At 41.7% G+C, this 16,666-nt stretch overlaps 2 protein-coding genes across 3 annotated transcripts in view; one reads left to right on the top strand and one right to left on the bottom strand.

Annotated features, from left to right (window-relative positions):
* Positions 1 to 89: 89 nt before the first annotated feature.
* On the top strand, positions 90 to 5,995 carry MALSU1 (mitochondrial assembly of ribosomal large subunit 1). Its single transcript, XM_042888525.1, has 4 exons — positions 90 to 243; positions 1,254 to 1,432; positions 3,794 to 3,875; positions 5,228 to 5,995. Exons 1-4 carry the CDS (start codon positions 90 to 92, stop codon positions 5,383 to 5,385), a joined length of 573 nt encoding a protein of 190 aa, XP_042744459.1. The 3' UTR covers positions 5,386 to 5,995.
* A 4,823-nt stretch (positions 5,996 to 10,818) lies between these two features.
* IGF2BP3 (insulin like growth factor 2 mRNA binding protein 3) overlaps positions 10,819 to 16,666 on the bottom strand; it is a 100,950-nt gene continuing 95,102 nt past the window's right edge. For both annotated transcript variants that reach the window (XM_042888158.1, XM_042888159.1), the window contains exons 14-16: positions 13,320 to 13,451; positions 12,220 to 12,333; positions 10,819 to 11,372 (exon numbers count right to left, since the gene is read on the bottom strand). In XM_042888158.1, coding sequence (XP_042744092.1) covers positions 11,271 to 11,372; positions 12,220 to 12,333; positions 13,320 to 13,451 — 348 coding nt within the window. In that variant the 3' untranslated portion in view covers positions 10,819 to 11,270. The remainder of the gene's footprint in view (positions 11,373 to 12,219; positions 12,334 to 13,319; positions 13,452 to 16,666) is intronic.

The following is a 16,666-nucleotide window of genomic DNA, read 5'->3' as shown; positions in this document are numbered from 1 at the left end:
AGATAAGCAAATAGGAGCGAGAGGCGGCCGGCAGGCCGGCCAATCGCTGTGCGGCAGCCAGGCCGTGGGCGGGACGCGGGACGGCCGGAATGTGGCGGGCGCTGCTGGGAGGTCGCCGCCTGTTGCGGTCCTGCTCCGCCGCGCTCGTGGCTGGGGCGCCGCGCGGGGGCGGGGGAGCAGCTGTGAGGGGAGCGGGGGGCGGCGGAGCGGCGGCCGCGACGGAGGAGCGGCGGCAGGTGGCAGGTAGGGCCAGCATGCGGGCCGTTATCGAGTGTCTTCGGGGGCGAGAGCCAGGAGGGTGGATACGGAGCCAGCTTCGTGGCCCCATCCGTGGCAATACTTGCGCGTAGCTGCCGTTCCGTTGTTTGGCTCCGTCTTTGTATTGGTGAACGCGGAGCGCGGCTTTGTGGTAGTGCTCAGTCTGTGCTACCGCAGCGCGGTGCCGGCGGGCTGAAATACGCGCACGGCTGGTATCTGCTGCTTAGGGCAGCTTGGAGCTGACCTGACGCGGTGGTGTGAGCAAAGGGAGCGGCACCCGTGTGCCGGGCTCCTCACCGCCGCTCTGAGAGGCTTTTAACACGGGCTTTATCTTCAGCTTTATCTGCGCTACCTGAGAGGACGGGGTAGTGAGACGAGGGCCGGCCTCTGCTCCCGGGTAACAGCAATAGGATGAGAGGTGATGGCCTGGGTTGGATGACGTGAGAGGTGTTTTCCTTTAAAGGCTGTGATAATCCCCAGTGGCAGAGCAGGAAAAGAACACAGCGTCGCACCGGCTCTGTTGTAATACATTCATTTTCTCTGCTTAAGAGTTGGGTTTCTCACACGTTATCCTGGGCCTGCTGGGGCCTGTTGACCAAGCACTGTTGTGGAATATTCTTAATGTGTTCAAAGTGAATGTCTGCTGAAGTATTTTGGTTTTATTCATTTTAGTTGTCGAATATCTGATGATAGTATCGACTTTAAGATGTGCTTGTGAGAAATAAAGAAGTTACCTTAAGGAAACTGTGACTTTTGCCAACTGCTCCATGCATCTAGAGAGTATTATTTACCAGAAGAGAGCTTTAGTACTCAACTTGGATGATTTTAAGACGTAGCTTTTAAAAATCAGCTGTTCATGTTGGATTGCCAGTACCAAACCAGACTTCACTATGAGTGGCTTTAATTTATTTAGTTCACTGCTATTTTGCATCTTCGGTAACTTGGAAGCGGCAAGAAGGAAGTTGTCATTACTGCTGTTATGTTTTCTGTTCTAGACTCTTCTCTTCCAAAGTTCAGCATTGACTTTGTTGTAAATCTGCTGAGGCAAGAGAATGCGAAGGACATCTGTGTCATCCAAATACCTCCAGAAATAAAGTACTGCAATTATTTTATAGTTGTGAGCGGATCTTCAACACGGCATCTCCATGCAATGGCACATTACATGCTGAAGATGGTAAGACAGTTCCCACTGTATTCTCTTGGTGGGAGTGGTTTTAGGTGAAGATTTCAACTGTGAAATTAATTTCACTGTTGTACAGATACACTGGGCAAGATAAAATTGCATGTCCTCATGTAATTTATTTTTGAGTGCATCCAGCAACTGACTGTAGTTTTCTTCTTTAGCAGTGCTGCTCAACATGTAAAGATTATATTTTAAAAACATACCTCTGTATTCAGGGCACCGATGACAGTAGCACTGGTTGGTGGCTGCAGTGAGAGTTTATCGGCAATGAGAAATGGTACTGACAAACTGTGTCTGTTTGTGTCTTCAGTTCAGCATGCTTCATAGCTATTCCCACTCCCTCAAAATAGCCTAATCTGACTGTTCTCAAACCTTAATCCATCCAATCTGCAGGTTTTCAAATACACTGTAAGACCAGAAGAAAGATTGCATACTATGAGGCAAAGGATCCTCTCCTAGGCTTACTAAAGCAAACTGCTATTGACTGTGCTGTGCGTGTGCAGAAGGGAAGGAGAAGCAGCAGCCATCCTTCATAGAAATCTTGTGCAGTTTGGCTTTGGCAGAACGTGCTTTTCAGCACAGGAGCATAGGTCAGAATAAGAATATACGTAGAGCTTAGTGATGCGGACCTGACTCTGGCAGGGCAAATCTTTGAGGCTTCATTTTTCTTTGAGTCCTGTTGGTTTCAGCTATGAAACTTGAGGGAAGAAGGGGAAGATGGTTTTACTTTTCAGTACTCAGAGTGGCAGAGCATACCTGGCATTGGAAGCTCTGTGGGCAAAAAGGAAGCTAAAGCCTAAGCAGAGCAGGTGCTGGGGCAGCTGGCTAGCTTTAGTACTACCATACTTGCAGTGTTATGGAATGGATGATTTACTGGCACTGAAATGCACATGTGCCTGTGTGTAACATGAGGCCTTCCCACTCTTCTAGCAGCTTGTAAGCAGCAAAGTCCCAACTGCTGCTTACTCCTTCCTGTCTGGTGTTGTGTTAGAGGAAGAACATAATGCTTGTCTTCATAATTTGTTCACCGTTAAACGGCCTTTAAAGATAGGGCTGAAGGAAACCTGTGGTGGAGATCAGCCTCAGCCTTCCCATGTTGAGTTACATGTCTTTGGTTACCTTCTTTTAAGGATATCTCATAAGCTACTTTACAGAAATGTAGAACTACTTCTTAATTAAGTTATGGCCACTCTGTTCTTTGCAAGTTGGTACCGTTGTCCAGCAGGTAGCCTTGTATGGAACAACCACAAAGAGTTGCATTTGGTGGTAATTGATTTCATATTGAAGTAGGATTCATTTCCTGACTGGCCATACTATTACAGTCTTATTTTGTAATCTGATTTTCAAGGCAGAAGGGACTGCTATTGCTGTGCACCTGTACTGTTTCCTTGTTCAGAAATAAATATTTTCTTAGTTTCCTTGTTTTAATTGCAGCTTAAAAAGGTTTCCGTGTTTTGGATAAGATGCATGAACTAGAGATAAGGTAAAACTGATTAAGGAGCTGTGAAGATTCAGCAATTTCAGTATTGTAGGTTGTTGTTTGTTTGTTTTTAATTTATGCTTGATATATAAACAAACTGTACTTAAACCTCCAGTTGTGAAATTTCTCCAGCTCTGGGAGATGCTTAGATTGTTGGTGTTGCCAGTAGGAAGACTGGATCCCCTCCAGCCAGTGTCTGCAAAAGTTGCTGTGTTGCATAGGAAATTCCCTGCCTTGCCCCCATAGCTTCTGCAGTCCTGCTGTGAGCTGCCCTCTCCTCTTTGTCCTAGTAATTCATAACTTGTAAACCTGAATGCCGATCATGTTTTCCCCACTATGCAACAAGTGCTCAGAGCATGCTCCTGAGGCAGGAGACTTCTTTGCCTTTTCTGTGATGCAGGGTCAAACTCATTTTCTCTCCCTCTCTTTGTTCCATTGGGCATCTCTGTTTCTGCCAGCATAAAACAAAACAAAAGATACATGAAAGGAGGCAAAACGTGATGCTGGTGATAGTTAGCTAGCACATAGCTAGTGCTAGGGAATCTACCTGCAAGGCTACTTCATTGCTAAGTAATAGCTTAGTATTCATCTTGAGGAAGAAATGGACACAAACCTCATGGGTAACTGCTTGGGAGCTTTGGACATTGGAACTCCAGGTCTGATGGTAAATCTCACTGAGAGATCTGTACTTATTTTCCAGAGCTGCAGCTGTATATACCTGTGCAGCCCTCAAAATCACCATTATTTTCTACCTATTGCATTTCTGATTTAAAACAACTCTACACAGCTTGATAAAGTCAAGTTTAGCTGCCAGGTCTGAGTGTTTAAATGAATGTGAAATATTTCATTTTCTGCTGTTGCTTCTCTCTCAGTACAAGCATCAGAAGGAAGAAAGTGATCCTCACACTCGGATTGAAGGGAAAGAAACAGATGACTGGCTGTGCATTGATTTTGGTACGTATTTGTGAACGTGACCTGTATGACATTCTGCACGAGCTCTTTAAGGAAGGAAACATCACAGTGAGCCCTGGTTGCCGTGAACAGTTATCAGTACTCTGCTATTTTACAATTCCAGTTGTTGATGCGCCCCATGGAGCTACTAAGTTACCTTCCGCTAAATATCGCAGCAGTGAGAAGAAAGCAGAAGCTACTCTTCAGTAGCTGAAACAGTCTTAATAAAAGTTGAGCACGGAACTGCTGAAGAGAACAGCTGCTTCAGTACATTTCCTCAAGTGTAGAATGACCATTTGGGCAAGCAGGGGCTCTTGGTATGCTGCCTGAGTAGTGAACCGTTGAACAGACTGCCACTGTCTGTCATCCTATGACACCAGATAAAGCCACAGTCCTAGAGAAGTTTAATTCAGTATTTTGTTCTTAAGTGTGGAACTTTCCACACCAGTGTTCAAGGCTTTACCCTGAGAGTGGCATTGCAGCTTCACTGCCATCTCTATAATCTCACCCTCTGTATCTTGGCTTAAAAGAGTACGGGTGAGAAAGCACTGCAGCAAGTGGCGTTCAGCTTCAGTTACATTACTGTTGATGATGTTTGATAATTATAAATGGAGAAGTAATTGAAATTGAAGGGTATAACCAGAGAAAACATATTAGAAGTACACTTGAATGAGCTTTTCTTTTTTGCTATTGTTTTAACAGAATGAAACCCTGTAAGAAAACACTTACTGCAGTAAAAGGGTGAGGCTTTGTCCAAGTTTGAGCTCAGCTGTTCTATGTTAAAAAATACGAACAAAGCTAAGAAGCATGGGAAACCTGAAGAAAACTAATTGGCTACAGCTGTACGTTGTTGATAATAAAGGGAAGCTGAAGGTTCATCTGTAGCTTTGAGGAAGGAGTTCATTTAAGTAAAAGTTCTGGCTTACAATTTCTTGGGGACAGAAGGAGGACAACTTCTTTGATCTGGAGTTCTGTGACACTGCTTTAAACAAGAGCACTGTCCTTCTGCTGGCTGTGTTCTTGCATTCTGCATAAGGAATGACCAATTCCTCTCTGTTCAAGAGCTGGAATCAGTGATCAAGGAAGAGAGCTCCCCCATCAGCTGACCTGTTATACGGAGTCAGAATGAGGATGGAGTACTTAGACTCTGTGAAGCTGGAAGTGTGGTAGCGCTTTACAGGTCACTAACAAAAAGGGCTACTGTGTTTCACTGTTGATAGATCACTAAAATAAGCATTCTTATCCCACCCTATTATGGTTTTTGAGCAGTTTCAGACTTAACCTGATTCACTGCCCTGAACTATGCTGCAAAGGACTCTCACTGCTTATTTACTGTGCTTTTTTCTTCTGTGCAGGAAGCATAGTGGTACACTTCATGCTGCCAGAGACACGAGAGACTTATGAACTGGAGAAGCTGTGGACTCTAGGTTCCTATGACGACCAGTTAGCACAGATGACTCCACAGTTACTGCCAGAAGACTTTATACTAGGACTGACTTCTGAACAGCAGTGATCAACTTGTGACAAGAACTTAACGTAGCTGCTGAGGTGCCTGACTAGGAGACGGGAGTTGCCTCAGCGGACACAGGAGGCACAGCAACTTGGCCATCACTAGCACGATCAGCATAAACCAGTGTATCAAAAGAGCTGCCGGAATGTCATGAAGGGACAGTATCATAGGGGACCTTCCTGGAAGATGTCTCAATGGAGTTTGCAGTGAGGACGGTAGGAAAAGACAACCATTTAAGCTACTTACCCCCAAAACTCAGGCACAGTCTCTGCAAGGGCTGTTTTTCTAGCATCTTTGAAAGGCCTGCCTGTGGTGGCAGTGCATGCTGAAGTACCTTTCCTGCAAAATGGCTTGAGTGCTGTACAGTAAAGTTACATTAAGTAGTAAAGTTTAAGTGAGGCTTCTTGTGTGAAGTCAGTTGCTTTTGGTTGAGGTGAAGCAAATGATGTGCCGAGCTGAAGGGAGAGAGAAAACAGTGGTGTTGCTGAACTCATAAAAGCCAAGAGTAGCAGTAACAAATGTGTCTTGAATTAACAGAATAGTAAGTCAGTTCTTCAGCCAAGGCCAATCTGTTTTTAATAATAATAATAAAAACACAACTGAAGAACTTCAATTCCTTGCCCTCGTGTTAAAACATTCGGCTTATTATAAGTGCACAGCTAGCCTCTCAGAAATTTTCCTCTCACCTGGTTCCTGGAAAAGGACACTAAGGAACATGCTGTGGCAGCATAAGCCTTCAGACCTTTTGAGGTGGGTGAAAATAGTCCTAGAGAAAGCCATTTGTTACTTAGCATAACTTGCTGTTGGACAGATAGTTCATCATTTTGACTACAGCGATGACTACAGACATCACACAATGATATCTGTATCATTGCACACTGTTCTTGGTCAGCAACTGCTAAAATCCAGCTACAAGAGCTTCAGGATGGTAACAAGTCTTGTTTTCTCATTACGGAACAATGCCTTCATTGCTAGATTAGGATCTCTTCCTTCTGGAGAAGCTTGCTTTGCATCTGGATTTTGGTTGGTTTGTAAACAAAGAATATAATTTGCTCTATTCCAATCTGGGTCATTTATCATGCCGAGTCTGCCCTCTTATTTTAGGAGTAACTACTGTGAACTCACCTGCTCTTTGATAGAAGGCAGCAGATAGTTATGCAAATTGAACAAGGAACTTTAATAATAAATATAGTTAATGAATGGAAGTAACACCAAATCTGTCCACAAAATTAAAGTGTTAGTGGTAAACGTGTCTGCAAAAAACGATTTGCAAAATGTTTCCTGATCCTTAGCAACAAGAAATTCACCTAGAGGAACATTGGCTTTCTTACACATTGTGGTGGCTTCAAAATCAGGCATTTTTTCCCAGGAGATGTGCATAAAGTAGCTTCAGATCGCTCCCTGAAAGCCTTTCGTGCTGGAGATGTACAGCTAGCTGAATAGAGGCAGACTCAGCACACATTACTCTATTGTATGCACTCACCATACTTTAACATTTAGTAACAAAAGAACAGTAATGAGAGCCTAGAAAAGAACAGGAAGTGATAGGGAACAGCTGTCATGTGAAGTCTAGGACTCTTACCATTAGCAATGAATGATACTAAGAAAAGTATGAGACAAAAACACTAAGATGCATTAAAAAAAAAAGAATTCACTGTGAAGGCACATTGTGAAAAGAAGTTGGCTGAAAAACCCACTGATTGCTATTAATCAGAAATTCCAGCTCAGGAAGAAAACTTCTTCACCTCTCATTTAACGTAATCTGTCATATCAGTATCACCCTATGTGACTCACAGAACCTTTGGTCTGACTCTTGAATCCTTGGAATTAACAAAGTCTGGCTGGTCACTGCTGTGCAACACTAAATCCCTTTGGGAAGAACACATGGGAATGTTTCTCCTCCATGGATAACATGAGACCCTCGTGTAAAATAAAAAGGCCCCTCTGTAGTTTGTCCAGCGAGACAGATGCACTGATCAGTCTTCTACAAAGGTGTGCTCAGGATGCCTTGACAATGGTAGACAGCAATATGAAACTTCGGTCACCACATCACAAAATTTCCTGCACTGCATTTAAGTAACTTAGTTATCAGGCGGTGTCTACATCCATCAATTGAGCTAGCAGCTGTTACAGCCCAGCTTACCCAGCTTGAGTGCTTACTCCACTGATTTCTCACATTCATTTTGAAACCCCATGCTCAAGCACCATGTTGAGGCTCTGCTTGTCCTGCACAGCATACATGCTTCACTTGATGGAAACTAACATAAAGAGCGCATGCCTTTGAAATTGCAGCTCAAGAGTAAAAGCTTCATAAGGTTAGAAGCAAATAAAAGCATCATGATTAAGCAAATGATTAAAAAGTCAGAGGTTTAATGATGGCCAATGCACCAGCATTAAGGAGGGAAGGTTAATTTATGTTGCTCAAAGGGCAGGGATGCCAGGTCTGAGAAGTGAGCTCAAGGGAAAGATGAGCCCAATTTCCCTGTAAAATGCAGTACCATACAGTGTTTTTGCAGACATCATTTCTTCAGTTCTCTCTTTCTGCTGATTGGTCTCAGTAAATGAGCTGTGAAGACAAGTGGGAAGATGCAAGAGATTGGAAAAGAAGCCTGGTTTTCCACTCCACTTTAAAAGATAGAGTTATTTGTGAACACTTCCTCATTCCCCAACACCTCCCTCTCACCTTGGAGCATTCACAATGAAATATCTCATTTCAAACAACATTAAAAGGGATCTAAATCAAGAGAAAAAACCACCTCTCGAGATCTAACCGAGGGCACCACCTTCCTGACAATGGGTGCGTATGGGACAGAGGAGGTGGAACAAGGTGGGATACAAGGTGCCATATTTACTCACTAATGAGCAGTCCAGGTTCCTGGGGCCACGCTCATTGCCCAGCTGCACCACACACAAAGCATCAAAGACTGGGTAAAAAGCAGCTGAAAAAAGAAAGTTTATACCACAACTCAGATCTCACTTGAAACTTGTTAAAAGCTCCCTTTGGGTTTGCACTGGGTCACAACTGCTGTGCACATGTTCCTTCCAGAGCAAACCACACACTAAGTTATCTGCACGAGACAAACTGTGAACTAAAGGTGGTACTACAAACCATAGTGCTGTTGTATGAAAACGAAAAGGTGAACTGGAAGCCACAGAAGTCACTACTTGTACTGGAAAGTGTGAACATCATAGCTTGGCTGCTGGATGCCCTCGCAGCTGTGGAATGCCTGCGGGTGACTGTTCAGCCTTACTCAGTTCTTACTACAGACAGAAAAACAACTCGATCAAAGCACAGTAAATACTTAGAGCAGTCAGTCATTATGCCTCATTAGTTTAAAAAAACAACACACAACTGTATCTGATGATAGGAGTTAAACTCTTTATTCCATTCAGAGGCATCTGGCAAGTGGAGCTGCATTGGGGGGCACATTACAGATGAAAAATGATCCATACTTTGTGGATATTGAAATCATTTACAGTATTTACTTTCTAGCTATTCCCAAATACTCCAAATTACCAAGTCTCAATTGAAAATAAAACATGATTTATCATACTAAGTCTAGAAATTTAAGAGATATGACAGTAATTAAATCAGTAGATGTAAATGCAGCGCCTATTTGTAAATAATTTTTATGGAAAATAATGAAGTCAAATCCTTCTCAAATGTTAAGAAAGGAACATCAGACTGACTTAAGCCTCGACAAAAATTAAAATGCTATGACTTTTCATACTTCAGTAATTTTAAATTCATTGTAAGAAAAAAAATTATCCTAAAGGCTAGAATGAAGGTCACTGTCAAAAAAGGAAAAGAAACTCATTTTTCTTTGCTAAAACTACAACATAAGTTTGTGGTTTTTAAACCAATTAGTAAAGAAGAGATGCAGGAAAAACACTTCAGACCATTTTCAAAATTATCTAACCTGTACAACAATGATCTTTGGGAAAATTATCTAGTCTATGTAGTAATGCCTCTATTTCAACATGAACCTAAGAGGTAGATAACAAAATGATGAAACAAATGTTTTTGCTCGTTGTGCCCCTCAAATCAGTGCAGCATGGTGATTCTGATCATCTCATGCACAAAAAACATCACAAAAAAAGGTTCAGAGGTAATAGCATGGCTCTGTCGACCACACACATACAGGCGCGCACGCGCACACACACACACACAGCAGTCTTTATGCACCATGTGTTGCCACATTTTTTTTTTTTAAACTGAGGTAGACTGAAGTTTATTGTAGAAACTTGAATGTGTCACTATTACCACAATCAGCATTCAAATTACATTCTGAAATTAAAAAATTTGGTAACTTTCCTGTTATCCCTGCCTTTTGACATTTTTTTCTAATGGTTGGTTGCAGAACGTGCATAAATCCTGCTGCATCTATTATAAGCCAGGCTAGAGAGGTTGTTGGTTTGTTTTTTTTTCTTGTAATAGTTTTAAAACCTTCAAAGTGGCTTAGTGTGGCCCATAACAGCGGCTGGATATGTAAACTTAGCCTTCGTTATCTTTCAACGTGATCAAACACTGTTTGACCTTCCCCCATCGTGGTAACTGAAAGCAGTATGATGTGATCTGCAGACAGCAGAGACCCTCGCGGCCTCCAAAACGCCCTGGCAGATCGAGTGTTCTATCAAACTGAAGATGAAGCTTGCTCTTTGAACAAAATGGCAAAGTCCAAATGGGCTGCAAATGGTTAAATGTAGCATTATTAGGTAGTGATGGTCAAAGGCACAAAGGGTTCATGCATTCAATCAAGTAGCACAAAAAAAAAATTCAGCCTCTTGCAGCCTTCTAAATTTTTCCCCCAACCCCAGCCTCTTGCCATCACTTCCTTGTCCTGTTCCCAAAAAAGTACCGTCACAAACTTTTTCATCCCATCTTAAAAGAAAACTAAACGGCATTGCTGCTATCAGAATGTTGGCATCATTCACTATCTTTTGAACATTCACTGAATTTTTTTTTAAACAAATGATGGTGTTGAAGCCCTCAGAAAATCTGAGGCCGTGTTTTTTTTACCCACCTTACTCCCATCAGCCAGCAGCTAGAAGTGCTCTGCTATATTTTTCCCCGATAAGTCCGTAGTACTCCTGGCTGGTGGCTGATCAAATTTTAATTTTTTTTAAAAAAATAAAATGCTCAAGAACTATTAGCTTTATAAAGTATACAAAATACCAAAAAAAAAAAGCAAAAAAGGAACAATTTCTCATTGAGGTACTAAATGCCTGAGGTAGTTTAGTAAAATGCATATTTATCTTTTTATGCCCTGGCCAACACCATTCAACACTTCCCTTAGGTTATTCATGGCAGTGTTATGTAAAAATGCAACCAAATTCTTTTTAAAAAAATGCCACTTGTTTCAACATTGGGACTAACACTTAAACTCCTGTCGATACCCTTGCTCTAACCCTAGCCCACCCACAATCCCACCCTCCTAATGTGTTTCTTCTTTTACCGCTGGACCTATAAGAGCAATGCCTTTTCTTTTTTTCCTTTTTTCTTTTTTCTTTTTTTTTTTCTTTTTTTTTTTTTTTTTCTGTTTTTAAACCAGTGAACTCAGAAGAGAAAGCTTCATTAAACCAAGTTCTAAAATTGTTGGGGAATAATAAGAACAATAAAAAAGACTAACGAGTTTATGTTAAATTGTGAGAATAGAACAAAAGGGAAGTGAAGGGGTCCTTATTTTAAAGCTGGGTTTCAAAAGTTTGAGAGAGCCTAAAGAATACATTCTCAGAGACAGCGTTCAGCGGTTGCCTGGTCCTCGAACAGGTGATTGGCTTGGTGGATCTTCTGCATATAACTTCAACAGGTGCTCACCACCCGTCTCTCTGTTGCACAGTCTGTCTTTGGTCTGGCATCTGTCTCTGATGGGCCATTTCCTAAACCTTTATTTTCGTCTTGGCTGAGGCTGTCCACTTTGCAATGTTTTTTGCTGTTGCTGCTGCCTTCTTACCTGAGCCAGTATTTCCTGAATTTTTCTCTGAGCAAGCTGAAGGAAATAAAGAAGAAACAACCCATGATGATGGCATGAAGTTACTGCAGTTCACAACAGACCCTAAAGATGCTACTGGGACACCAAAAACCTGGACTAACCAAGTTCCTAGAACTGATTACTCATTACCAATTACTCATCATATGATCTTTTTTAGTTGTAGTGCACAATTTTTAAACTTTTCTACTCCTTCCATCTTCCCATGTTCGGGTTTACCACGCGTAATATAGAAAGCACAGGAATATGACCACCAACAAGACTAACTGAAGTTCCAGACTAACTTCATTTTATTCCCCTGGAGGTACTTGCTATAAGAACAGTCTGCTCTAGTGAAGCTGTTGTTTTTTGCATGAGAGATCTCAGGAGGTTACATCTCACAGAATTTAGTAGCCCTCCTGATTTCTGAGCTGTGAATCACCTGCAGCAACGTAACAAAGGAATCAATGAGGCAAGGGAAGGAATCTTGTGATCCTTTTCTATGACATTAAATTGACAGATTGGGAAACATGGACAAATTGCATTCCTTGCCAGGTATCATGAGAAAGCTTACAACCTTCTTTCATCGGCATTTCACTCCAATTACAACAACTTGGGTTTTCTTTTGCTTTGGAAGTTGTAACTGCCTGCACCTAAACATAGCAACAGAGACTTGCAAGATGATTGTTTTACATATGTATAAATGCAACACTGCTATAAATCTCTCTCATTACAGCAAGACAATTAGACAAGCCTGGCAAGCAGTGCTTCCTACAGGCTGCATGTCTTTTATCTGTACACATATAGATGGAGAAGACAGTCCATAGAAACATCAAGGCAATGTAGAACTTCACTGCAGTCCTCCTACCTGGCATGCATAGAAGTGACCAGTTATTTTCACAACCACCTGGTCATTTTCATCAGGTGTCTGGTCACGAGGGACTACAACTTCTGCACTTGTCAAGTTTTGAAGCTCATTTACCTGTAAATAAAGAGCTGTTAAAAAATCTTAGACAAACAAATACTCCACAACATCCATGCCTCAAAGATGCTGCTGACCTTAGAAACATCCTGTCCAAAAAAGGAAACCCACTACAGAAAGCATCTTTGTGCAGCAGCATACTTTGCAAACTGAGCCTCCTTTCTCTAACACAAATTAGCACCAAATTCTCTATGCTTCTAGAAGTGCTGTGAAGTCTAAATAAAACACACAGAAGACATTAACTATCCTGCTTATAAAAAGCAGATTACATGCCACAGTGCAGTTGATTTTACAAGTTTAAGGTCAGAGAACTCATACAATGTATGGAAGAAAAAAATGTCAAAGAACAGCCAAGACTGATGCCATTTCTTCGCCAGTATCCATCTCCTCATTCCCAGACATATGAAAACACAGGAATACCAGCATCTTTGCATAAAAAGAACTGTGCTGAGGAGATGCTGTTAGACAAAGCAAATTACCTACTGGTCATTGGTCATTGCTGTTTTCTGATATTGAGTTTTGAACACATTATAGTTTTCTACCACTAATTTAGAAATTATGCTTTCAATCCATTTGGTCCAAAGCCATCACTTGTGTACACATTGGATTTGATTTAAACCAAATGAGATCAGTGGATTATTTTCTATTTTCTTATTCCAAAATCTAGCATAAGGTACAGTTCAAAGAAGTAAGTCTTAATGGCTATGTTTAAATTTTAAGTGGAAGAACAGTATTTCTAATATGACCTATAGATCTGACTATGATTAACCGGTTAAGTCAGAATTATGTGCTTCTAAAAAGTCTGAGATTGGTTTGTCTTGAGGCAATAAAAAGTTTAACAAGTATAGTTAAGAAAACAGCATCAGCTTCAATGAAACTTCAAAGGGTTAGCTATTAACTAGTTAGCTAAGTGTCTGAACCTTTAACATACACTGAATTATGAAACGTAACAAAATAACATTGTTAGTTTTATATTGGCTACTTACTGTTTTGCCTCCTTTACCAATAACTCTACCAGCAGCATAGGATGGCACTTTTATATGAGCCTCAAGTTTCACTTCTTCTTTAGGTCCAAAGAAATTTTCTTCTTTAAGTTTTCCATAGATTCTCCCTTGAGCCTACAAAAATGTCTCTGGTTAAAGAGCGTGCTTATTGAGATGGAGTTCACTTCAAAAAGCTCCACTGAAAGGAGAATTTTCAATACACAACTTCACCAAAGCATTTTCCCAATCAATGCAGCAGCTTCTATTCTAAAGTCTTTGTACCAAACTAGGGAGCACTGCCGTCTAACTTTTAAAACTACATGACAGACCAGCAAATCAAGGAACGATTTAACAGATTATTATTCTACCTTTTCATAGAAACGTTGCTTTTAGAAGAAGCTATTACATCTCTGTAGTGGTAGAGAGAGGTAGAGAGAACTGTCTGGATGAAATTTGTTGGTTTTTTTTTTTTTAAATTGCACCCAGAAGCACAGAATGCCATTAATTGGCTCAGAAACTCGTTCTTTTAAGTATGCTAAACTTAAAGTCACAGGACAAAGACTTCACTTGCAATAAGCAGCTTAGTTTTTACACTCAATTACAACATATTGTTTAAAAAAAAAAAAAAAAAAAAATCAGAGCTTGCTCAATTTTCTGAAGTAGAAAATTAAATCTGTCTAGATCTAAATGGCACCATGGGAACAGTATCGCTGCAGCTAGCGCACAGTTGCCTTTTCTGGAGCATATGCAAGTGCCAGGTAGCAGAAGAAAGTCCACTGAGACTAAGCTGCTGAATCTTATTCATGTTAAAAGATGTTTCCTCATCCCCTGCCATTTGTCAGTGAATTCTTGAGAAGTAGTAACTAGATTTTCTACTCTGTCTATCCTACAGGCATCAGAAGATGAATTCTATTGAGATACTGAAGAGATGCTCTGTGAAGAAACCTCTGGCCACAAAGCCTTTCCAGTTCAGATCCTTTATCTATTCCTTTAAATCATATCCACCAGCCCTGTCACTAAGTGCAGCCACCTTGCAGTCTACCACTACAATGGAATACAAGACAATGCAGTGATCAGATAATTATGTTAAACAGTACCAAGTTCTCATTTTTTGCTTGCCCTCAAGATTAATCAAGTTCACACTACTGTAGAATGGGTAAGACAAAATACATGGCGTGACACTGGAGCTGAAAATACACAGTGTTTTTCAAGGTCAGATTCCACCTGAACAGTTTGAAAAGAATCTGCAGTACGTTGTTTTGGTCTAGGTGGGACATCCTGTCACTAAGAGGACACTAAGTGAGCATTCCAGTGGGGCAAAAGTCTGTACCAAGAAAGCCACTGAAACACCACACAAATGCAGCAAGAGACTGCATTGTGGACCATCCAACAATCTGAGAACCAGAGATTCCTGCTGCAGGAAAACTCTCCAAGCAAGTTGGTGAAGAGCAGCTCAAGTACTGCTCCAAGTCTCGAGTTGGAGATTTTGAAATTGTTTCCAAATCTGTTACATCACAAACAGTGGCAGGGCCCATTTTATTTCAACAGCTTTTCAAATGGGTAACACCTGGACAACCTGCAGACTGTTGGATGGTTTCCCAGACTGGAGGCAACATGATCCCCTCAGAGTAGTGGTATCACATGTATGCCTAAACTCTGGGGTGCACTGCAGCACAGACTGTGAACAGTGGCATATTCTCACCCTTCTTCCAGCTTCCTTGCTCACAAATACAGCCTTGCAAACTGCAACATCCTCAGGCTACAACAGCTGAGAAAGAAAGGGTGCAGCCACTGCAGCTACCACTGACATGAATCACAGGGAGCAGAACACAATGTAATAGGGTAAGGGTGCCAAACTCATAGGGCTCTGCGCTGACAAGGCCTCTCCAGGAGCTGGTTACTCATCCAAGCAGCAACCATTCCCTCTTCAAACTGCTGTGCATCCAGATTACATTCCTGTTGTGCAGCAAGCAAAAGTCTGTGCTCAGAGATGGAAAGACACCTACACAGAGCTAAAGGACAGAATTAGTGAAGCTTGAGTTTGATTTGTCTTGCTTCATGTTAAGAGCAGTAATAAAGAACTGAACTCTGCCTCTGCCCCTCCCTAGCAAGAAGAGGTTGCTCAAAGATAGTAACAGGCTATGGAGGTTGTTGCTGATGGAAGACCAGAAGGACTCTGCTCTTCTTCTCAGGACCAGCGTTCTCAGGTTCACTAGCTAATAAATCAATCCCTCTTAGCAAGCAAAAGCTTAAGTGTAGAGAAGTAACTGCTTGATAGGGTGCTGGAAGGGGAGACTTTCCTCCTTGCATGGCCTGGGTTGGGGAGAAGAGCTAGCAGCAGAGTTCTGTGGGACTCCAAGTCTACCTGAGGGGGAAAGCTTGAGGACAAGCCTTTGCCTACATGACAATCAGGATAAGGGCACCTAATCTTCAAGCATGTTAATGCTTGAGAGTAAATTCACTGATACCTCAATGGAAAGAGAAGGTAACCAGAAGTCCAACTTGTGCTGATCTCAGGTCATGAGAGCACCCTAGATGTGGATTGTGCCATGTGGGTAGGCCCCTACGAGCTCAGAACACACTTCAAGGAGGTGGAGCTTCTAAATTATTCTTTACATTTGATAGGTTTTCAAATCTATATGGTAAGAACAAACTGAATAATAATCCCAAATGCATCCAGATCTATTACCACTGTGAAATACCTGCCCTGATGTATCTCCAAAACTCCTGAAGGCATTAATCAAACTGACTCTAGATATGCCTGAAGTCTGTGCTCCTCCTACTGCAAGATGCCCTGAGGCAATAATGCGAAGACCAAAAAAAAAGCAGCAGGAGAGCCATGCCAGGACATGATCTATCAAGTGGCTTCCTACCTGTTCAGTGTCTCACCTGTGATGAAACAGAGCTGCTGTACTGAGCCATCTGCACTCCTAACAGTCACCTCCTTTTGGGGGCAATTAGACATAGCCCTCAGCACTCAAGGCAGAAGGCCACTCCATAACTCAATTTGAACACAAATAGAATAATCACATTGGAGTATCTCCATGCAATTACAGTGTAAATACGATTAGAAACTTGGTCCTTATCTGCAGAGCCACCCAAAAAACATTTTCCAGTCAACGTGCAACAGTAACCTGAAAAGGCTCGGTCTCCCGTCTTGTCAGCTTTGTTATTTCTGTTAAATATGCTGCACTGTTGTATGCATTAAGACGAGCTAGAAAGACTGAACTGCTGTGTCCATAGGTAACAAAAATAGGAATACAACATGGTCAAAAAATCAAGTCTAACATGAAAATATGTGATGTGAATCTGAAGTTGCTACTAGTGTTCAGATGACCAGAACATTGCCT

The sequence above is a fragment of the Lagopus leucura genome, unplaced genomic scaffold, assembly GCF_019238085.1.
Source record: "Lagopus leucura isolate 7727_CA_CO unplaced genomic scaffold, USGS_WTPT01 Super-Scaffold_100157, whole genome shotgun sequence".
NCBI classification, from domain to species: Eukaryota; Metazoa; Chordata; class Aves; order Galliformes; family Phasianidae; genus Lagopus; species Lagopus leucura.
Note: the sequence above shows the minus strand (reverse complement) of the source record. Positions and strands in the feature narration are given on the sequence as shown.